Here is a 24,127-nt window from a genome sequence, read left to right on the forward strand (position 1 = left end):
ATGCGCATAGAACCCGTGACGAGATCCTGAGGCCCGTTGGCGTGCTATTCATCTGCCGCCATCACCTCATGATTCAGCACGATAACGCACAGCCCCATGTCACAAGGATCTGTAAACAATTCCTGGAAGCTGAAAATGTCCCAGTTCTTCCATAGCCTGCATAGTCACCAGACGTCACCCATTGAGCCGGTTTGGGGTGCTCTGGCGTACCACAGCGTGTTTCAGTTCCCACCAATATCCAGGAACTTCGCACGGCCATTGAAGAGTGGGACAAAATTCCACAGGCCACAATCAGCAGCCTGATTGATCAACACTATGGGAAGGAGATATCACGCTGCATGAGGCAGATGTGGATCAAGTTAAGTTTTAATGTCACATGCACAAGTACAGTAAAATACAAAATTGCAAACTCAAAACCCAAGAATACAAATATCAATAACAATTTAATACCAGAAAAAAAGCACACGAGAAATAAGAAATACACAGTAAAGTACGCATACTATATACAGGAAATATACAGGAAAGTCAGGTCCAATACCATATTTACATGTGCAGAAATAAGTTGTGTTGCTTGGGGATAGAAGCTGTTCAAGAGCCCGTTGGTGTCACACTTGATGCAGCAGTACCTCTTCCCGTGCGGCAGCAGGAAAAAATAATAGTCTATGGCTTGGGTGGGTGTCTTGGACGATTTTCCCGGGCCTTCTTTTCGCATGATATAGGTTCTGGATGGCATGGAGCTCGGCCCAGTGATGTACTGGGCTGTCTGCACAACCCTCTGTAGTGCCATGCGACGAGGGCGGTGCTATTGTCATACCAGTCAGTGATGCAGCCAGGCATACCAGATACTGAATGGTTCGGATCCACACCCCTTTTAATATATTTTTTAAAAAGGTATCTGTGACCAACAGATGCATATCTGTATTCCCAGTCATGTAAAAATCTATAGATTAGAGCCTGACGAATTTATTTAAATTGACTGATTTCCTTATATGAACTGTAACTCAGTCAAATCATCAAAATTATTGCATTTATATTTTTGTTCAGTGTATTAAAAGGTATTTTTACTTTTACACCACTGTACCCCAATGTCAGCAAGGAATTGTTAATATATCTTTTTTTAAAGCTGAAATGTCTTGATCCAATAAAAACCCCGGTTCAGTCTGCTTCAACCCCTAGGTCACGGCAAGCCTCGCATTCAGAAGTAAACATTCTTTAGTCACATAAGCTCCGTGGACTCACTGTGTGCAGGCAGTGTTTAACATGGTTGTTGAATGACCTCATCCCTGTACCCCAGTGGATTTCAAAAAGATTCAACCACAAAGACCAGGGTGGTTTTCCAATGACTTGCAAAAAAGGGAACCTCTTGATAAAAACATTTAAAAAAACAGACACTGAATAGCCGTTTGAGCATGGTGCAGTTATTAACTACACTTTGGATGGTGTATCGATCCACCCAGTCACTACAAAGATACAGACGTCCTTCCTAACTCAGTTGTCGGAGAGGAAGGATAACATTTAAGGATTTCAACATGAGGCCAATGGTGACTTTAAAACAATTAATGGCTGTGATGAGAAAACTAAGGATGGATCAACATTGTAGTTCAGCCACAACATTAACCTAAATGACAGAGTGAAAAGGAAACCTGTACGGAACTTAAAAAATACAAAACACGCATCCTGATTGCAACAATGCAATACAGCAAGATTTGGGCAAAACAAACATTATTTCCTTAAAACAAAGTGTTTTGGATTTGCCGCAAAAATTACGAAGTACCACTGTCCATATTTTCAAGCATAGTGGTGGCTGCAACATGTCATGGTTATGCTTGTAATCGTTAAGGACTGAGGTGTTTTTCAGGAATAATAGCACAGGAAAAATCCTAGTGCAAAACCCGGTTCAGTCTGCTTACACCAGACACTGGGAGATGAATTCACCATTCAGTAGTACAATAACCTAAAACAAAAGGCCAAATCTACACTGGAATTGCTGACCATGAAGTCCGTGAATGTTCCCGATGGGCCAATATACAGTTTTGACTTAAATCTGCTTGAAAATCTTGGGCAAGACATGAAAACAGTTGCCTAGTTATGATCAACAACCAATTTGACAGAGCTTGAAGAATTTTGAAAAGTATTGTATAATCCAGTTGTAGAAAGCTCTTAAAAACATACCCAGAAAGACAGTTACAGTATAATTGCTGCCAAAGTGATTCTAACATGTATTGACTCTGGGGTGTGAAAACGTATGTAAATGAGAACTGCATTTCATTTCCTAATAAATTAGCAAACACTGTTTTCACTTTGTCATTATGGGGTATTGTGTGTAGATGGGTGAGATTCTTCTCCCCTTCATTTTGATTTCAGACTAAAAACTAAATGTGGAATAAGTCAAGGGGTGTGAATACTTCCTGAAGGCATTATACTTCTATTCACCTACAAGAAACCTGCCTGTCTGTCCAAGTAAAAGAGGGGAAAAAAACAAAAGCATGTGTTAAAATATGATTTAATTTACAAACTTAAAATAAATTGAATGCCCCCCGCCCCCCCCAAAAAAATAAAACATCTAACCCATTCTATTTACATGATATTAAAATAATAATAATAATAATAATAATAATAATAATTCGGGACACAAATGAAGTCAAGTGCTGTCCAAAAGAGCCAATGTGGCACACTCCGGATGTTGTGAGTGTGATTGGCACAACAGGCTCAATGTTGGGCACCTCAGTTCTCCAGGTAACTGAAGATACTTCTTTGGGGTCCTTTCGCTGCTGGTGTGTCCGTTTCCCGACACGGCCGCTTAGCAGCCGGGGCCAAAACCTCTATTTGTCCCCGCTTCTTCATCTGCAAAATAAAGATATTCAGAGTGAAATATGAGAAATGACTCCTGTTGCTAAAATAATAGACCAGAACCGGGCAGAGATACACCAAGCTTGTCAACAAACTCTCCACCACATTAGCGGCAAATGTCCCATTACGATTACATTTCCTTTTAGGGACTCTTAATTTCTTACTAGAATGTAATTATTTCGGTCTCGGCATGGAGTCCCATTACAATTCTACACGCCCAGCTGTGTTTGTTGAGGTCTGTAGATCTACCGTACGGCTCAGAAGTACTACAGCTATTTAAAGATCAATTAGGCCTCAGTTTAAAACAGAACTCCCCAACAGAGTCTTAACACGGTTAGCAGGATCTGTCACATTTTACTGTAATTATCATTAAATGTCATTATGACTAATAAAAATTAGAGCCAATTGAAAAAAAAAGACAATGTCCTGAGACAAATTGGAATTTCATGTTTCACGCTGCTTCCCTGATCGGTTCAGAGATGACATACATAGAAATGTACAAAACATTAGGAACACAATTCCTAATATTAAGTTTCACTCCCTTTTGCCCTGAGAACAGCCTCAATTCGTCAGGACATGGACTTTACAAGGTGTTGAAAGTGTTCCACAGGGATGCTGGCCTATGTTGACTCCAACGCTTCTCACAGTTGTGTCAAGTTGGCTGGATGTCCTTTGGATGGTGGACCAGTCTTGGTATAGACAGAAAACTGCTGAGCAAGAAAAACCCAGCAGCGTTGCAGTTCTTGACACACTCACACCGGTGCACCTGGCATCTACTACCATACCCTGTTCAACGGCACTTAAATATTTTGCCTTGCCCATTCACCCTCTGAATGGCACACACACACACACAATCCATTTTTTACTCGTCTCCTCCCCTTCATCTATACTGACTGAAGTAGATTTAACAAATAAGGGATCATAGCCTTCACCTGGATTCACCTGGTCAGTCTCATGGACACTCACTGTATACAATCATATAGAAATACATATTCCATACAAATCTAGTTTGGATTATGTAACGTTGTACACATTCAGCTAAAAGCGGAGTTGAAGTACATTCAAACATTTTGGAAATGTATGGATAAGAGCAAGCGGTGAAACATTGACAGCTATGGCCTTTGTCGCCACCCTATGGTCTAATATCAGTACTACACTACAGGCTCCAACATGACAACTAGCAAAACTAGCACAGCAATGACTAAACTGGCACAAGTTCTACAGAAGAAACCATGTGTTCTTAAAAATGTGGAATGGATGGGAATGGATAGGGAGGCTTTCTAAAGATAAATTATAATTTGTTTACAACACTGACCAACAAGCACCCTCATCCTCCTATGCGTGTTGGGCCCACAGGATTACATATAAAACACCCTTATGTTGTATCTCTATGGTTGGACCTGCCTGTTTTTTAGGGGCCTCCGCAGCAGAGGCTTCTTTCTCTGGCGACAGGCTTTGGAAGACGAACCCTCGGGTGTTGCGGGGGGCTAGAGGGTTCCCCTCAGAGATGCAGGCCAGCTTCTGCAGCACGGAGCGGGGCTGGCTGAGCAACGAGCCCCTCTTCACCTAAGGTCAGGGTCAAAGGTTGAATAGAGGTCAAACAGTCAGAGTCATCTAGTAAAGATTCTTAGGAGGAGCAGACTACACCACAGCGAAAATCACAAGTGTCACACTAGAGAGGGTGATTACTAGTATGAGGAAGGTAGTGACCATGGTGGGTTGAGAGGGTCTCTGGAAGGGGTTCTGAACTGGGGTTTCCTCCACCTGGGGTGCAAGAGGAAGCTCTGGAAAACAAGAGATGGAGGGATTGTGATGAAGAAGGGTTAAAAAGAGGAGTACTTCAAAATGGAGAAATTTGCCATCATTCTCTCATTCCATATCAGCTCACCTTTCTTCTGTAGTTTCTTGGCAGTCAGTTTCTTGGCGAGCTTCATGAACTGGCTGTCCTCCTCTCCAATTTGGTCCCCCTCTTCCTCGTCCTCCTCTTTCTTGGCCTTAGCGTCGGACTAGAAGGAAAGAGGGGAGTTGGACACATATGATACACCACACAAACGCACACTACATAGAAGACAGACCAGGGGTGTAATCATCAGTACAAACCTTAGCAAAATGAAAAAGTTTTGCAACGAATATGAGAGTTTATTGGACAAATTCAGCTAGGTTCCTCCTCGTTTGGTTCCCCTGACAGAATAGAATGACACACACCAAGTGTTCGATACACTCCCATATGCTATACATACCTGTTCTCGTAGCCACTGCTCCCTTTCCAGCCTCTCTTCCCTCCTCTGCAACTCTGCCTGGTCCAGCTCTTCTTCCTCCTCCTCTTCCTCCCCCCCCATGCCATCCATGTCAAAGCCATCGTCTACGGAAGAAAAGCACCACACACAATCTCAAAAAAAAGTACTTAACCGTTATTTTGACAGAGTCAATGTTGTTACCAAGTCCTCGTTTCCAGATGAGCCCCGTTTAGTGCAATATCAAAAAACATCCATATTAAAATATACATTATTATATAGACAAATCATAAAAACGCATTTTTCAGTAAAAAGATCCCCTAACAGCAGTCTGAAATGCCCTAGAGGCACCAATTATGAAGTGCAATTAGATAATATCCTTCCAACACAGAAACTAAAAGCAGATCTAGCCAACTCAGTGGATATCGAATGGACCTCCCTGAGACCGGGTCTGGTATCTCATACGTTAACAATGAAGTAAGGTACTGAGGAAGTTCATGCAGGAGGGCTTTATAAAATGTTTTTTTTTTTTTAAATAGCAGTGCAATGCATCGATCTACAAGACTTCAAAGAGATCCAGCCTACTTTCTCCTCTGCATTGCCGTTTGGGGTTTTAGGCTGGGTTTCTGTACAGCATTTTGTGACGTCAACTGATGTAAAAAGGGCTTTAAAAATACATTTGATTAATTTCTGACAGAATGCAGTTGAGAGTACTGAACCTATCGCTTGTAATAATAATGATGAACCGCATCCAACTGACTTTGTTGACAAAGTCTGCACTGGGCTATACCCCAACCGTTGATTAAAGCTTGTGGAATAGAAAAGTATTATAATCAGTCTTAGAAGAACACCTATTGGCACACACTCACCGATGTTCTTCCAGCGGAAGCGGCGAGCTCGGCCCGGGCCGTCTGAGTGCAGGTCCCCGTCGGCGAGGTAACGCTCCTGGTACAGCCGCAGTCGCCGCTTGTCGTCGTCAAGGACCTGTTTCCTGTAGACGAGCGGATTCAAGCAAGCTTTAGGGTAAACATTTCACACAGATATCCTATGATTGGATCCCCCCCCCCCCCAAAATAAAAGAAAAGAAAACCCCTATACTACTAAACACTACCTATAAAAGGTAACGCACATTGTGCATTGCTTTTCTTAACCAAATAGCAGTAATAGTAGTGACTATAGAAGTCACTGATTGTTTTGTTGAGGTATTTAGAACGTTCTGTCAGCACTTACATGTGGATCTTGTTGACCTGGTCCTGCAGCTCTTCATCAGAAGGCAGTTCGTCCAGCAGCTCCTCTTCCTCATATTCATTCTCACCGTCATCCTCATCCTCACTGCCCACGTCACTACCCGAGAGCTCAGCCTCAGAGTCCACAAACTCTGCCATGCGCCTGGAGAGGGACACACACACAACCGACCATGAATCCAAAGTGGGCTTAAACTATCCTCCTGGAAACGACATTTTAAACTGATGGAGAGTGGACGGACAGTAGGCTAAAAGTATGCCTAAAGCTAATGGCTGGTTAGGGGATGCGGGCTGGCTGATAACAGTTCTCACGTGATATTGGATGGAGCAGTCATTCTGATATGACATCACGCTCTGAACTCTGATATTCTCATTGTAGGACGCCGAGGGATGCATTCTGGGATCAGTCAATCATTTCCATATTAGAAACATACCTGTCAACCCAAAACTCTTTTCCCTTGGGATCTACACGATTCACGTGAATTCAAAATGGTTAATAGTGACGAGTGTGCATCCCTGATAAGGGTTGGACACCTACTCAAAGACCTAAAAGCTATAGACAGACTAAGACAGTAGAGTACTGAAACTTTTTCAGTGGGCAGAATTTCTCGCAACTCCCACCCCGAATCGAATAGTAAACTTTTTTTTTATTTTTTATTTTTTTTAATCTGTGAATTTCGACTTTTACATCAACAAAAACACAATTACATTTCAATTTCTTACGAAAATGAAAAGAAACCAATACATTTAACCAATAAAATGTAATTTGTCAGTTTGTATATTGCCCCATCTGTAGTCTTAATTTCTGTAAAAATAAATTAAGTGTTCTCTACTCTAAAAAATGGGGTGACCCCAATGCTGTTCGTCGACCCCGACTGACTAAGGTATAGGTGAATGTAGAGACAAAATGACAGATGGTGTATGCAGCTTGGCGTTTACTGCCTTCTCCGTTTAAAGAGAATCAATGCCGTACCCTTATCGCAAAAGCAAACAGTGCTAAATGACTGTTGTATGCAGCGTGGGCTTTAATACCTTCTCTGGGCAATGCTGCCTTTCTTGACTGAGCTCACATCCTTTAATAGGCTCTATCATCAAAGAAACCCAACAGCTGTGTTGGTAAGTTCATGATCCAGGAAGAGTTCTGCCTCTACTTACATTTTCTTCTTTCCTTGACGGGGTGCAAACACAGCCTCCCTCTCCTCCTCTTCTACCTCGTTCTCTCCATCCTCTCCTCCATCCCCCTCATCGTCCTCCTGGAAGGAAAGGAAGGAGGAGTTAGTTCACCTGTTCGGGCTACATGTCGTTGACGCAAGCGAATGCACACCTTCAAGTGTCTTACTTGCTCACTCTGGCTCTCCACGTCGGACAGAAGTCGAAACTCGCAATCCTCTTCGTCCTCCTCCACCCGCTTCTTACTACTGAAACACCACAAATTGCATTTAGCCTTTACAGGGATCAATATTTGAATCTACAGCCTGAGAATATCATAGTGGTTAGTAGAAGTGTAAGATGGTACTCAGTTACTGAATTGAATAAACTGACACGCAGAGGGGAAAGAAATTATTTATCAGATATTAGACTTGCGCTTTTTACCTGTCTTCAGCGGTTGAAGAGTGTGGGGTGGCGCTCGAGTTGGATCGCAAGGAGGAGACACCTATATGGAGAGAAAGATTAAGAAACGGAACCAAAACATCACACCTGTATACTACCCCCTTATGTACCCAATCACCCAGACACACACGCTTACCTTGAGTAGTAAACTTCCCAGAGCAGAGGCCGAGCAGCTGATCCATGTCATTGTCTCGGTCCATTTCCAACTCCATCTTCTCCTCCTCCCTCTTCCTCCCTTCCGCTCCTTCCTTCTCCCTTTCTGCCTGTGTGGTAGGGAACACTCCCGAACAGAGCCCCAGCAGCTCATCCTCTTGTGTTGCCCCTAGCCCTCCCTCTCGCTTCCTCTCCTTCGCTCCCCCCTTCTGTGTGGTAGGGAACACTCCCGAACACAGCCCTAACAATTCCTGCGAGGCCCCAAGCCCCCCCACGCTGCCCTCTCTGGCTGTCCCGAACCCCCCAGAGCACATTCCTAACAGCTCCCCCATGTTAGCGTCCATAGCGTTCTCATCCAGGCTGTCGAGTAGGAGCTGTCTCTTGTGGGAGCGCGGGGGGCCGGTGCGGGGCCCCACATTGAGGAAGCCGTCGGCATCCAGGAGCTGGGAGTCCTCCTCCACAGAGAAGCATCCCCGGGACGTGGCCCCCAGGGGTCCAGAAGACTCGCAGGGGGAGTGGGGAGTGTACAGGTCCTGGGAGTCCTCCACGGGCAGCGAGAGGGAGGGCTCGGAGAGTTTGCCTGAACTCTGTGGGATGGAGAGAGAGGGATGAGACGCTGGGGATGAATCTCTGCAAAGGAGTCATCCTTTCTTCCTCTTCATCAAGGGTTCAACTCTAACTGGAGATAAGCATGTCTGTGCAACTTGAAGTCAGAGACTTGCGGAAGTCTGAACCAAAAATGTATGTTTTGACACAGAAGTTTTAGCTTAATGTAGTAACTGAAATACAGACAATGACTGGTGGCCTATAACTCACAGGTAGCCTAATAATTGCATTTCTTGCTGTAAAATGATAGACCATATGTTAATTTTGTCTCTGGGAATAGGAGTGGAAAAACCTGATTTATTTATTTCAGCATCTTGAGAATGCGTATGCACGTTAGGGACTGTGCAAACGTGCAGTCTGTCCGCTGACAATAGGCTATTTCAACCACATAAAATATGCATCCAAGACAAACTGAAATCTTCGATTCATGATGGATAGTTTTCACATCCTTGAGACTAATGTCATTTGGACATTTTGCAGGGAAGAAAAAAATAAAAATAAAAATAATAATGCTGTTTTAGAGTTAGGATATTGCATTTCTGCTCCGGTCCCTACACGTCCACTTTGAATACAGTGTTTGACATGACAACAAAGGAAAATGCCAGGGAAGGGTTGTTGTGATTGGAATCACTTATCAACACTGGGTGGGAACCAAAGGGATCCTATTATCTTTGGCTACATTGAATGTTCTCTTAGTAGCTAACATTCATGCGCTGTGTATTCCTCGATGATTTAAAAAAGACAGTTGCACAAACGTGCTGATTTAGGTCTACACCGTCACTGGTATTATCAGGCTGTATAGCTATTTATGTTTGCTCTGACTCAGCCAACTAACTAACAATTAGCATTAGCGGCTAACACGTTTTGCACCCAACTTACTAAGAAAAGACAAACTAGCCATTTGCAGATGTAAGAAACGAACTAATAATGTAATTATAGAACGCTAGTGGATTTATATTAAGCAGCAAACTGAAAACAGCATCATTGTCATCAACATTGTTGTGACATGTGCTGCATTGACCATGCAGACTGAACGCAAGTGTCTCTTGGTCGAAGACCAACAAATGAGCTCCTTAAATGACGGGGCAGGGCTAGGTCTGTGTGGAAAGCAGCATGGAGAGAGAGATGACTCAAGTAGCAAAGTAAACTATAAAAATTGACATTACACACAGCATATCACATTCAACAAACCAAACATTCAAATACCGTTATAGAAGGTAAAGTAAAAACCCAAACCAGTCCATGCGTCAATACCAGTATATCGTAAAATATGGTATACCGCCCAGCACTACATTACAGTTGGGTGTTTTAATAGCTGTCGCTTTCCATTCATCAAATGGTGGCGCGGGCACCGTTTTAGATTCTGGAATCATTGTAGAGTGGATCAACCGTGCGCAGGTAGGCTACTTTTTGAAGTGGTTTGTTTGGCAGTAGCTAGGTTTGATTCCAATTGGCGTTAGATTCTCATGCAAATATTCTACAATTTGTATAATATAAAGAAAATATGCTCATTTTCTCACCAGCGGTGTTTCCACCAAAGGGACTTGTTGCAGATAAAAACCTGTGCGTCATGTAGCGCATACAAAATGTATTTTTTGCTTGAAGGTGCTATATGCAGAAATCGCTCTGCCATTTCCTGGTTGCTAAAATTCTAAATAGTTTGCCTAATTTCAGTTTGTGTGACAAAACAAGCAAATATAGTGTAGAGAATCATTTTACCATCTAAACCGCTGTGAAATATCTTCTTAATAACCAAAAATATTGTATTTTCAGCTGGTGTACAAAAGTAAGATACAAAAACTAAACTTGAGAATGGGAAACATAGGACAGATCTACCACTTAGACTTGCTTTCAATGAGAATTACAGATCTGTCACTCAATTCTATGTGAATTCGATCAGGTCACCCCCCCAAAAAGTGACATATTGCAGCTTTAAGTTCTCATGTACCGAATAAAAATCTATAGTTCAAAGTGTTTCCAGCGCATTTTCAACTCTACTGATAGTTGTCAAAAAAACTGTTGCGTTAAATAGCTAGATGTGTTTACTCTGGTCTTGGCACGTGTGCTCTCGCAAACCTCTCCCAGATACAGTGCGGGTAGGCTTGTCTACATGAGATTAGCCTATTATGGATAATGATTTTGATTTGTCAAAACAGCAGTCAAGCATCGATCATTTCACCAGAATAAGACCCTCGATATTTATTGGAAAGCAGCGTCAAACTCATAGTGCATCATCCCCACTCTGCCAAGTTCATCATAACATTAAATCTGTAGCTTAAACTGCATGGTTTCCTGAGTTGTAGTGGGAGGACCACACACACCATATCGTGTGACTCCCAAGTTTACGTCGATATGATGGTTATTATATCAATATTTGCACATAAAGGCGTTTCTATCTGCATTTCTTGCATTTTACAGACACAAAAATTCCCAACATCTCAAACAAATTATCTGTTGGCATTTATACGTACCGAAACATCCTGTTTCATTCACAGCTGTTGTGATTTTTTTATACACAGGGTGTATAATTAATTACTTTGTCATGCCTTTTAACCAAATTTTCATGACCAATGGTTGGCGGCAGGACCACAACGATTGGCGCTTACTTTGTATACGTACATAAAAGTATACGTAATGTGGTATGGACACTGGGATGCTGCTTTCTGATCCCATGTACCAACTCATGTCGTTGTGCAAGGCACTTAACCCACCCAAAGTAGAATACCTGTTAGGCAAGAGTTTAAAACAGATGTGGTCAACCCTTAGTCTGGAGAGCTTACTGGGTGTGCAGGCTTTTGATCAAGCCCTGCTCAAAACAGAGTTCATCAAGGTCCAGTTGAGCAGCCAATTTCTTACGTGGTTTGTTAGCGAGAGGGACTGGAATAAAAGCCTGCACAAACATTAGCTCTCCTGGAGGATGGTACATCAAGGTTGGTCTATAACATGCCAACCAAACACGTTTAATGCCTTTTGAAATAATTTGCTCATTCAATATATCAAAGATCAAATGGCTCTGGTAAGCTAGAAATGTTTTTAATCTGCTGAAGCAAGCCCACACATTTTTTTTCTCTCCAGGAAATGTACCTTTGAGTTTAGTCATATTTATCTTAGTTACCTCAGAAGTGTCTGCTTTGCAGGCTGACATCAAATATGTTTTCCTAAAATAAACTGTTTGTGATTCACAAATTACTACACGACTCGAGTCACAACGGCGAAGTGAATCGCTAGTTTCGTTAAATTATTGTTTAAATTATGAAAAAAGCAAATTGTTAGAAAAAAAGCTAATCAACTTTGTATGGCCTTAATCACAAGTGTTGGTGGAAAGTTTATGGGGACATGACTCAAACATTAATACATGCGAAAAATAGCTAAGCAGTTAACTAGAGGGTTACAAGATGTTCTTGAATTGGCTACCTAGTTATTAGTCTGTCCATCATATTTTATAGGCTAGGCCTACCTGCTGCTGTAGCAATGTCCGACTGTCGCTCTCTCCTTGAGCAACGTCCCAATTGTCTTGCACACATGCAGGTGACGGCCGCAAACAGACGCGCTTAAGTGTCATGCTGATCCGTAGATTTTTATTTGATTGACTAAATATTTAAACTGTGCCTAAATAATCTACATTAACAGAAATTAAATCTACAAAACTTTTTGGATTTGATCATTTTCCAAAACTTTTCCAGACCTGGAAAACATCATTTCAAAATTCCATGACTTCTCCAGGATTTTCATGACCGTATGAACTCTATACGGGATGGTTTTATTCACATAAAACATGATTCATCAGCACGCCTGGTTGTGTTCATGCCACATTAAAAGGTTAATACAATTCTACAGTGAAATGACAATACTATTATGCTCATAAAAAAAAATATATATAATGCACTCGCACAGGAGGTCCCGCAACCCCTGTCAAAATCGCTCCGTCACCCCTGCTTGAATTGTCACGTAACGCATGCATTACTGGGACACGCATACTGGGGTCTGTTTGGTTATGACTGGCTCACTCCTGACACTTTTATACTGTCATACAGTGGTACGGAAAACACTGGGTCCTAGTCATACATGTCATCAACCCTTCTAAACTGTCAGTCTTACCTTGGAGGCAGATCCCAGGAAGCTGGGTCGGAAGAAGCAGGGTGAGGGGGAGCGGAAGGTGCTGGCTGACAGACCCCTGCCTCCTGTGGTGCTGCGGTTGACAGGTTGGTAGGACGGCAGCATGGAACCCTGCAGCTCAAAACTACTGTTATGACTGTTGTCCTTGGCCAGGGACAGAGAATCTTCCTCCTCTGTAGCAGGAAGGACACATAGAATCTCAATTAAATTGAACTATGTCGGTTAAAAAAAAATTGTTGAACCTACACTGGAAAAAAAGACACCAGATTCCATCAAGGATGAGAGTATTTTCTGAAGTAGTATAGTTGTGACAATTCACTTGAAAGATGTTCAGTCTCTACTCACCCATCTTTGTGTAACTGTCTTGACCACCAGGCTCGGTCCTCTTCACACTATCTCTGTGAGAGACTAAAACGTCAACAACTTGGGACAGATAACACCGATACTAACTTATTGAGCACATACATTTACACCAGTGTTCATTTTTTTCACTCTTTTTCTACATGTAGTCTAGTCAGTCATTTTGACTACAATAAAGTCTTATTCACATTTGTAATAATGATTGTGTAGTTATTAGTCTAGTATTGTTTCATTAACCTACAGTAAACATAAATCAGAATTCCATGTGCGTAAACATACATAGCCTTGTCCTACCAAAATATTTTCCTGCATAACATCCTATTCTCTGCCAACAGCAGAAATATGACAAACATAAGAATATATCATAATTATCTGGCCATGTAATAATTATCAGGCGCAGAGGGAAAGAGCAGCACTCGGTCGCTTCACTGCCATTTTTATTAACGTTTAACAGCCACACATTGTTTCGCCGAGTGAAACAAAACCTTGAGTCCGAATCGAGTCACAAGTCTCTATGGCTGAAGTTCGAGTCCCAGTGCTCAAGTCAGAGTCACTGGGTCCACATTAACTAAAAATAAAGTTCTTTACCCAGTCAGTGTAGCGCCAAGAGGAATTTAAATCAATAAATTGTTTGCTATCCCTTTTTCTTTCTGTGCCACCAAATGCTTGCATGAATACATACTAATAATAGCTAAACAGTTAACTAGAGAGTACAATATATATTTTGAACTTACTACCGAGTTATTAGCCTGTTCTCTATCGTATTATAGGCTAGGCCTCAGACCCTCTCGCTCTCCTTGAACGACACACTCGTCTCGCACACATGCAGGTGATGCGCACAGACAGACAGCCCCTAAAGCAGGGGTGTCAAACTCATTCCGCGGACGGCCTAAGTGTCTCCAGGTTTTTCCTTTCAATTGAGTCCTAGACTACCAGGTGAGGGGAGTTCCACTTCATCAACCAAGTACAAGGGAGGAGCGAAAACCCGCAGACATTGAGCCCTCCATAGAGTTAGACACCTGTGTGCTCAAGAGGCAGTCCGATCAGGGATGATACATTGATTTTTATTTGACTGATAAATTATTTTAAAAACTGTGCCTTAATAAATTACATTAACAGAAATGTAATTACATTCCCATGACTTTTCTAAAACGTTTTGGATTGTATCTTTTTCTATTCCCCCCCCCCAGGCCTGGAAAAGACCATTTAAAAATTCCAGGACAGTATCAACCCAGACACTCCTTGGAGAGAAAAGCATAGCTAGAATGTTGTTTTACTGTTAAACTCTACGCTGCAAATTGTTAATAATTTCGTAAAGCAGCTTGTGTTTTTTAACCAGGCAAAGGGTAGATAACTAGAAGAAAGTCGCCTGCACGATGTGTATAATCGGAGGTGGAGCCTGTCTGCCCATGCGCATCGTTTGCAGCCAACCAGCTGATGTAGGCTGTTTGTGCCAGGTGTGGCACGTCCTTCCCACTGCTGAACAGAACTGCGCAGCTAATATTGTGTTCATCACTGAAAAGCTCTCAAACTCTAAAGACTCTTATCCAGTCCATTTACTACACAGATTTGTCAGAGATAATTTCATCTCGTTTTCGTGAAAATAAATAAAATCTAGTCAATTGCCACAGAAAAATAGGCGTTTGACGAATGTGTCACATTTTAGCTGACAAATTTAACACGGGCTTACACACATTTACATTATTTGAATCCACCAATCACGTTTGAGAACGATTCCGATATCTGGTACCTTGCACAGCAAGGCTCCCCATGACCGCTGAAACAGAGCAGTACGTCGCTAGCTACTTTGCCTTTGTCTTATGCAGGCCTGCAATCTGAAGGCCGCGTACTGTCAGCCCATGTACATGGCTCAGACTCACAAATATCAGCAGCACACACACACACATACCCGGTGCGCGAGCAGGAGCTGTTGGCAAACAGCATGAGGGTTCCGTCTGTGTTGAGCAGATCTGGTGGGGGAGAGGGACCCTTTAACCTTGACGGCGAGCGGCTCCTTACACTCCTCGTGGCCACACTGCCCTCATCTTCATCCTGATCCTCTTCCTCGCCACCCCCTAGTAGCTCATCTACACCCTATGGAGTGACAAAAACAGGTTTTGACAAACTCTGAACCACACCTACTTCATGTTTCCTTTGCAATTCATTGGACATGCCCGGCTCCCCTCTCCTGGTCCATTAACCCTAGTTAAGCGAAACATTTAAAGGTTTTGGTCTTGAATGTTTCAGTTCCCATCTTCGAGCACCACAATGAAAAGTCTACGGAAAGCACACTGACTGTAGAATGTCAACGCAGACGATCCACTCTTACCTCTTCCCCCTCGGAATCCGTCATTTCCTCTTCCTCTTCTTCCTCGCCACAGTCCTCGTTGTCTAGGCGATAGAGGGCGGCCTTCCGTTCTCTATCCTCCTGTCTCTTTACGGCCATGGCTTGCTGCAGACGGGTCTTCAGGTTGGTCAGCTTCTCACCTGAGGACAGAGGGAACACAGGACTGGTTAGGAAAGACTCATGTAGCTAGAGGACAGAGAAGCGAAGACGGTTGGAAATATTTCAGGAACCTGGCTTACTATGAATCATATGGGATGCAGTGCAGTTACCTATTTAGAGTGTGTGTGGAGGTTTAGATAGACTGTGTGTGTGTGAGATGGTGTGATGAACGGTACCATGTCCATACCAGGCGTGGTGTGTGCAGTCTCCTCCTCCCCTTCCTTGATGGTGGTGGTTACAAAGTCTTGGTGCAGCTCCTCGCCGCTGTCTTTACGGATGACGCTGAGCTGCACAGTGCGTTCCCCTCTGGGCCGGGCCACGGGCTGGACGTGACGTAGGTACCGCTCCTTCAGCGCCTCCAAGCCTAAGGGGGAAACAAACAGTTTAACTTCAGATACATAACCAACTTGACTGGGTTACTTCTCACCTCAATTCATTCAAGCTCACCCATTTTGCCACAATACAGTGTGCTAGAGCAGTGGCTTGAGTTGTCCCACCAAAATCCTTTTGTCCAGCACATACAATTGACAACAGCATGCATCTAAACACAAGACTTTAAACCCCAACACACCATATGGGAAATATTGTGCTAGAGTTGACATTAGAGGTGAATATTTTGTTGTTGTGTTCTCACCTGGGTTAACCTGAGGGTGCTCCAGATCGAAGGACCCATCGTCAGCACACAGTTTGGAGACCGGCGGGGGCTCTACCCCCAACTCCCTCAGTCTGGCAAGCCTGTCCTTCTTGGGTTTGGGGACAGGTGGTGCTACGGGCTCCACACTGGCCGGAGCAGGTAGGGGCTGAGTTACATCCACATCCCCTGCTTTCGCCTCCATTTCCTGGGCTTGGGAGTCGGAGGCCTCTGCATGGTTCTGCTCTAGTGGTTCAGCCTCCATAAATTCTGGTGGTGTCATTTCAGCACTATCCAAACCTAAAATTTTGGCCCCCTGCATAATGGCGGCCAGTTCAGGTAGTGGGGATTCATCGTCGTCGGAATCCGGGGTTGGAGAGGTCTCACCTGCCCTGCTCTGGTTCGCCTTTTGTGTGGAGGTGGTGGCCGGTAGCTGGGGAAGAGCCTGGGTCGAGTGTGGGTCCAGGGAGTCTGGGGGCTGTTGGGGCTCCTTGGGTGGGTCGGGGGGAGGTGGTGCTGGGGTTGCCTCCTTTATCAAGTCCTGATACTTGGCAGACCTTTAAGGGGGGAAAAAATAAAAAGGTTAATATCCTTAACTTCTTATGGCTGCAGGGGCAGTATTGAGTAGCTTGGATGAAAAGGTGCCCAGAGTAAACTGCCTGCTCAGTCCCAGTTGCTAATGTATGCATATTATTATTAGTATTGGATAGAAAACACTCTGAAGTTTCTAAAAATGTTTGAATGATGTCTGTGAGTATAACATAACTCATATGGCAGGCAAAAACCTGAGAAACTGACCATAATTCTATCCTCCCGATTCCTGCTTACAAGCAAAAACTAAAGCAGGAAGTACCAGTGACTCCCTCAATACAGAAGTGGTCAGACGACGCAGACGCTACTCTACAGGACTGTTTTGCTAGCACAGACTGGAGTATGTTCCCGGATTCATCCAATTGCATTGAGGGGTATATTACCTCCCCACAGTGAACGTACATACGGCAGGTGGTTAGAGCGTTGGACTAGTAACCGAAAGGTTGCAAGTTCAAATCCCCGAGCTGACAAGGTACAAATCTGTCGTTCTGCCCCTGAACAGGCAGTTAACCCACTGTTCCTAGGCCGTCATTGAAAATAAGAATTTGTTCTTAACTGACTTGCCTAGTTAAATAAAGGTAAAAAAAAAAAAAAAAAAAAAAGGCTAGAGCTGCCGCTTTAAAGGAGCGGGACTCTAACCCGGAAGCTTATAAGAAATCCCGCTATGCCCTCTGACGATCCATCAAACAGGCAAAGCATCAATACAGGACTAAGATCGAATCCTACTACACCGGCTGAGACGCTCGCTGGATGTGGCAGGGCTTAAACTATTACGGACTACAAAGGGAAACCCAGCCGCAAGCTGTCCAGTGACACGAGCCTACCAGACGACCTAAATGCCTGTTACGCGCGCTTTGAGGCAAGCAACACGGAATCATGCATGAGAGCACCAGCTGTTCTGGATGACCGTGTGATCACGCTCTCCGTAGCCGATATGAGCAAGACCTTTAAACAGGTAAACATTCACAAAGTCGCAGGGTCAGACGGATTACCAGGACGTGTACTCAAAGCATGCATAGACCAACTGGCAAGTGTCTTCACTGACATTTTCAACATGTCCCTGATTAAGTCTGTAATACCAACATATTTCAAGCAGACCATCAGTCCCTGTGCCCAAGGTAGCGAAGACAACCTGCCTAAATGACTACCACCAAGTAACACTCACGTCAGTAGCTATGAAGTGCTTTGAAAGGCTGGTCGTGTCTCACATCAACACCATCATCCCAGAAACCCTATAACCACTCCAATTTGCATACCGCCCCAACAGATGATGGTGTTGATGCAATCTCAATCACACTCCACACTGCCATTTCCCACCTGGACAAAAGGAATACCTATGTGAGAATGCTGTTCATTGACAGCAGCTCAGCGTTCAACAACAACAGTGCCCACAAAGCTCATCACTAAGCTAAGGACCATGGGACTAAACACCTCCCTCTGCAACTGGATCCTGGACTTCCTGACAGGGCACCCCCAGGTGGTAAGGGTAGGCAACACACCTGCTATGTTGATCCTGAACACTGGGGGCACCTAAGGGGTGCGTGCTTAATCCACACCTGTACTCCCTGTTCACCCACAACCGCGCGGCCAAGCACGACTCCAACACCATCATTAAGTTTCCTGACGACACAACAGTGGTTGGCCTGATCACCGACAAAGATGAGACAGCCGATAGGGAGGTCAGAGACCTGGCAGTGTGGTGCCAGGAAAACAACCTCGCTCTCTCAATGTGAGCAAGACAAAGGAGCTGATTGTGGACTATAGGAAAAGGAGGGTTGAGAGTATGCCAAGAGTTTGCAAAGCTGTCATCAAGGCAAAGGATGGCTACTTGGAAGAACTAAATATATTTTGCATTACTAAATGATTACATATGTTATTTCATAGTTTTGATTTCTTCACTATTATTCTACAACGTAGAAAACAGCAAAAATAAAGAAAAACCCTGGAATTAGGCAAACCAAACCTTTGACTGGTACTGTCTGTCTGTATGTATTAGAGGTTGACCGATTAATTGGAATGGTCGATTAATTAGGGCGGATTTCAAGTTTCATAACAATCGGTAATCGGCATTCTTTGGACACCGATCAGGGCCGATTACATTGCACTCCACGAGGAGACTGCGTGGCAGGCTGACTACCTGTTATGCGAGTGCAGCAAGGAGCCAAGGTAATGTGCTAGCTAGCATTAAACGTATCTTATAAAAAACAATCAATCTTAACATCACTAGTTAACTACACATGGTTGATGATATTACTAGTTTATCTAGCTTGTCCTGCGTTGCATATAAATCGATGCGGTGCCTATTAATTTATCATCGAATCATAGCCTACTTCGCCAAACGGGGGATGATTTAACAAAAGCGCATTTGCGAAAAAAGCATAATGGTTCCACGAATGTACCTAACCATAAACATCAATGCCTTGATTAAAATCAATACACAGAAGTATATATTTTTAAACCTGCATATTTAGTTAAAAGAAACTCATGTTAGCAGGCAATATTAAATTAGGGAAGTTGTGTCACTTCTCTTGCGTTCATTGCACGCAGAGTCAGGGTATATGCAACAGTTTGGGCCGCCTGGCTCGTTGCGAACTAATTTGCCACAATTTTACGTAAATATGACATAACATTGAAGGTTGTGCAATGTAACAGGAATATTTAGACTTATGGATGCCACCTGTTATATATTGCACTTTTACTTTCTTCTCCAACACTTTGTTTTTGCATTATTTAAACCAAATTGAACATGTTTCATTATTTATTTGAGGCTAAATTGATTTGATTGATGTTTTATATTAAGTTAAAATAAGTGTTCATTCAGTATTGTTGTAATTTTATATATATATATATATATATATATATATATATATATATATATATATATATTCATTCAGTATTGTTGTAATTTTATATATATATATATATATATATATATATATATATATATATATATATATATATATATATATATATATATATATATATATATATATATATATATATACACACACACACACACATTTGTGGCCTGCTGGAGGTCATTTTGCAGGGCTCTGGCAGTGCACCTCCTTGCACAAAGGCGGAGGTAGCGGTCCTGCTGCTGGGTTGTTGCCCTCCTACGGCCTCCTCCACGTCTCCTGATGTACTGGCCTGTCTCCTGGTAGCGCCTCCATGCTCTGGACACTACGCTGACAGACACAGCAAACCTTCTTGCCACAGCTCGCATTGATGTGCCATCCTGGATGAGCTGCACTACCTGAGCCACTTGTGTGGGTTGTAGACTCCATCTCATGCTACCACTAGAGTGAAAGCACCGCCAGCATTCAAAAGTGACCAAAACATCAGCCAGGAGCATAAGAACTGCAGAACCATTCCCTTTTTGGGGGTGTCTTACTAATTGCCTATAATTTCCACCTTTTGTCTATTCCATTTGCACAACAGCATGTGAAATTTATTGTCAATCAGTGTTGCTTCCTAAGTGGACAGTTTGATTTCACAGAAGTGTGATTGACTTGGAGTTACATTGTGTTGTTTAAGTGTTCCCTTTATTTTTTTGAGCAGTATATATAGTGATTTAATTATTTTTTAAAACCGTCCGATTAATCGGTATTGGCTTTTTTTGGTCCTCCAATAATCGGTATCGGCGTTGAAAAATCATTATCGGTCGACCTCTAGTATGTATGTATCTATCTATAATTAATGTAATCGCAAATTGCCACTTTAACTGTGTCGGACAAAACCAGATGAGTATAGTTCAGAAATTGTAGCGAAAAACTGTTAGAAGTAAAAAGAAATCCAGGTAGAAAAATGTCTACTTACTTGAGTAGTGCCATAGCAGAACCTTCAGGTCGGGCTCTCCTCTTGAAAAACTGGTCGATGCTCTTGGGCTCAGGCATGTGATAGGGCAGCCCGCATGTGGATTCTGCAAAGGAATTAAGAACACGTTACAAGAGACACTGGGTCGGACAATAGAATCCACAAAGGACAAGTGTGTAGCAAGGCATGTAGAGACAAAGTATTGTGGAACACGGGCAATACACTACATACAGACAGACACACCATTGTAAAATGAACGTGAATACAAACTGACCACGGACAAGCCTCTGGGTCTCGCTGTGCAGCTGCTTCATGGCCTCTTTGCCGGCTCGAGCTGCCTTCCTTTCCTGGGGACGCTGTTTCGGTCCAGCATTGTCATCTCCCTCCTCATCGTCAAATAAAGGCTCCTTAGGGAAAGTTACAGAGCATAGTTCTGACACACAGAATACAGTGCATTGTCTACCTGCATAGCACACAAACCACTGACTTAATATACAGAGAAAGCTAAGTAAGACTAGTCATAAACTCAAATGAACGCTCAAACCACTATTCTAGGGAATTTCTTTTGGGCATATGTTTGCTTTTTAGTGACCTCACACCTACAGATACTGAGATGAATTAAATGTTGCTCTTACTTTGTGCTTCTTGGCTTTCTGCTTTACTGCTGCTCTGATGGCATCCAGAGACTCTTCCTCTTCATCATCATCATCCAGACCAGCATCATACAGGTCATTGTTACCAAGGAGACAACCGCTGTCATTCAGAGTACGGGGCAAAGGGGTCTCCTACAAAACAGAGAATGATGGTGAAAACAAGTCTTTAATTTGTCTCAAAACTCTTCATTTTACATGGTCACTTATTCTTCTGTCCCTCAACCTCTCTTACCTCCTCAGGTCTCCCTCTCTTCTTCCCCTGCTCCAGAGCCTTGCTGTTCTTTTCTTGTTGTCGCTGGCTCTTCTCCCTTTCCTTCTTCGGTTTCACAGCCTTTCTTACGAGCTCTTCCTCATCCTCTGGCGCGCTCTCATCACTGTTGATAGAGGCTATCCGGGATATTGTCTTGCTCTCTAACTTAGCCTTTTTGACCTCTTCCTCAGCAGTCTCCATCTCATCTCCACTGGATGCTGATAGGACCAGAGCCTCTGCCATCTCATGCACCTCCTCCTCGCAGTCACTGTCTCTCAAGGCCTTACGACAACGGGACCGCCTGTTTACTGTGATGTCATCATCCGAATCTGGGAAAAATATTACAAGCCATCTTAATGACTAATGCGGTATAGGTGGTATTCCGTTTGCGTCACAATGCAAACTAATTCCTATTAAAGTAAGTTAGTTTGCATTGGTGGTTGAATTGTTGTATTGTATTGATAGTCTAAAGTCAAAGACAATTAATTATTTCTCATCACAGAGCAAATGGCCCAGAGCTGTCTATTTACATTAACAGGGGGCTCTGGTCAGTTTAGGTACTGATCAATCTTCTTTGTTGCGTCACTGTACCTTGCAGGTCGACAGTATTGCTAATCATCTCGGAAGCCATCTGCATCTCCTCCACTGGTGAGCCCATCCCACTGTCTGAATCACTCTCAGCTACTGAGACCTCAACAGGGAGCTCCACTGCCTGGATAGGGGGGAAAACAATGACAAATTCACCTCATGTTGATGTTGTTAGAGGGAACCCCGCCAGTCTTTTTCCTTCAAAACCATGGTCTGTCTTCTTCATGCCCCTTGACAAGACATACGTTTGACTGATTTATAACTTTGACAATTGAAATATAAAAAAAACACATTGCAAATTTAGGTAAATGAACGTGCATATGTGACGCCTGTCTGTTCAATGTTGGGTCGCCGAAATGGCTGTTGTGCTTGCGGCGCCTTCTCTCTCAGCTGCCACAAAGAGCAAACGGTTACGTTTGCCAGCCGGACATTCCGTTGGTTAATGTTACACCTAACCTAGGAAACTGTCTAGAAGAATCAACAGTTAACACCGGCCTGTTCATTACTCACACAATCAGTGACAGTGTTACCCTGTGAAAATGTCTAACAAACAAATCTTTCAAAACGTACACAAACATAACTAGCCAAAGCCGGACGATGGTTGTTCGCCAGTTAGTTTACAGTAACGTTAGCTAGCTAATCCAACTCAATCAGCAACAATCCAGGTAGCGAGCTAACGTTAGCGAGCTAACTGTCATGGATTATAGCGTACTCAATCCCCCAAATAAATTAACGTAGCTAACTAAACGTTTAGCTAATTAAGCAATGTATTGGTATGCAGTTAGCGAAAGTAGTTAACTTAGCTGCTTGTCAATTAGAAAATATAAATTCTTACCTGTTGTTTATGGACCACCAGACTCATCTTGACTTTATCCGCCTTTTATGTGCATTCGCAGTGAAGCTTCATTAAAATCGGGAAACCAAAACTTCCGTACCGTTTTCAATTAGTTCCAACCATAAGGCACGAATATCGGTGTAAAATGTTGTATGGCTAATGTTATTAAATGGTGTAATTGATCCGCAGCTAGCTAGCTAACTTTCACTCCCTCCCGCTTGTTCTGAACTAATACTTTTTTTATTTTTCGCGGGCTGCCAACGAAAGTCTATCCTTACATCTGTCAGTCATTGTCGTTGTGCTTTTCTATTGGATGATACTCAAAATTGATGTCCACCATCACCCAATCGTTGGATGGTGAGTATGGCAATGACAGAGGGAAAGCCTTTGATTGGTAAATCTATGTGCCACAACTGACCAGACATGTCCACCCACTCCACTACAAAATCAAGGAAAACCAGTTTATGCGAATATTCTATAATCCGAATAAAGAAAATATGCGAATTTTCCCACCAGTGGTGTGTTTCCACCAAATTGTCTTGTTGCAGATAAAAGTTAGTACCTGATGATGTAGTACACACAAAATGTACGATTTCGCTTAAGTTTTCATGTACCGAATAAACATCTAAAATTCAGTATGTTTCCATTGCATTTGTCACAAAAACTGTTCTGTTAATTAGTAAATGTCCCTATTCTGGTCATGATGAGATTTTTATGGTTAAAAGCGATAATATTTGTATTTTTCAAAAGGCAGGCAAGCATTGATCATCATGTCACCAGAATAAGACCCTATATATACATTGGAAAGCAGCATCAAGCTCACCACCGTTCACTTTCACCATCCTGCGAAATTCATCATAATTTATTTAATCTGTAGCAGGGAGGTGCAGAGGGAGGTGTTTAGTCCCATGGTCCTGTATAAACTGTATGGTTTCCGGAGTCGTAGTGGGAGGACCACACACCATATTATCGCGTGACTCCAAGTGTACTTCGACATGATGGTTATTATATAAAGGGAAAAGTAGCAAGATTATCTGGAGATAGGGGATGACATGATCATTTATAGTCTAATGACATACAATT

General features: G+C 42.9%; 1 protein-coding gene across 4 annotated transcripts; it reads right to left on the reverse strand.

The window, feature by feature from the left end:
* Window positions 1-348: 348 nt before the first annotated feature.
* On the reverse strand, window positions 349-23,972 carry LOC129831329 (claspin-like). Of its 4 annotated transcripts, none has more exons than XM_055894642.1 (23): window positions 23,868-23,972; window positions 22,213-22,333; window positions 21,604-21,950; window positions 21,354-21,503; window positions 20,993-21,125; window positions 20,722-20,824; window positions 16,315-16,868; window positions 15,868-16,044; window positions 15,504-15,661; window positions 15,084-15,268; window positions 13,160-13,212; window positions 12,797-12,987; window positions 8,076-8,679; window positions 7,922-7,982; window positions 7,668-7,746; window positions 7,484-7,581; window positions 6,315-6,473; window positions 5,954-6,075; window positions 5,091-5,212; window positions 4,739-4,856; window positions 4,540-4,634; window positions 4,255-4,416; window positions 349-2,844 (listed from the first exon to the last, which is right to left on the reverse strand). In XM_055894642.1, the coding sequence occupies exons 2-23, from the start codon at window positions 22,277-22,279 to the stop codon at window positions 2,725-2,727; spliced, it is 3,858 nt and encodes a 1,285-aa protein (XP_055750617.1). In that variant the 5' UTR covers window positions 22,280-22,333; window positions 23,868-23,972; the 3' UTR covers window positions 349-2,724. The 4 variants fall into 4 exon arrangements, with proteins under 4 accessions (XP_055750617.1, XP_055750615.1, XP_055750616.1 ...); XM_055894640.1 differs by lacking the exon at window positions 23,868-23,972 and adding an exon at window positions 23,045-23,856 and having other exon boundaries at window positions 7,668-7,743; XM_055894641.1 differs by lacking the exon at window positions 23,868-23,972 and adding an exon at window positions 23,045-23,856 and having other exon boundaries at window positions 4,561-4,634.
* Between the last annotated feature and the right edge of the window lie 155 nt (window positions 23,973-24,127).

The sequence above is a fragment of the Salvelinus fontinalis genome, chromosome 32 (assembly GCF_029448725.1).
Source record: "Salvelinus fontinalis isolate EN_2023a chromosome 32, ASM2944872v1, whole genome shotgun sequence".
NCBI lineage: Eukaryota > Metazoa > Chordata > Actinopteri > Salmoniformes > Salmonidae > Salvelinus > Salvelinus fontinalis.

Coding starts and splice junctions, on each gene's coding strand:
- LOC129831329 (XM_055894639.1), bottom strand. CDS start 23,071: ATGAGTCTGGTGGTCCATAAACAACAG. Junction 7,983..8,075: donor TGGGAAGTTTACTACTCAAG/GTAAGCGTGTGT, acceptor CTCTCCATATAG/GTGTCTCCTCCTTGCGATCC. Junction 2,845..4,254: donor CGGAGGCCCCTAAAAAACAG/GCAGGTCCAACC, acceptor TTTATTTTGCAG/ATGAAGAAGCGGGGACAAAT.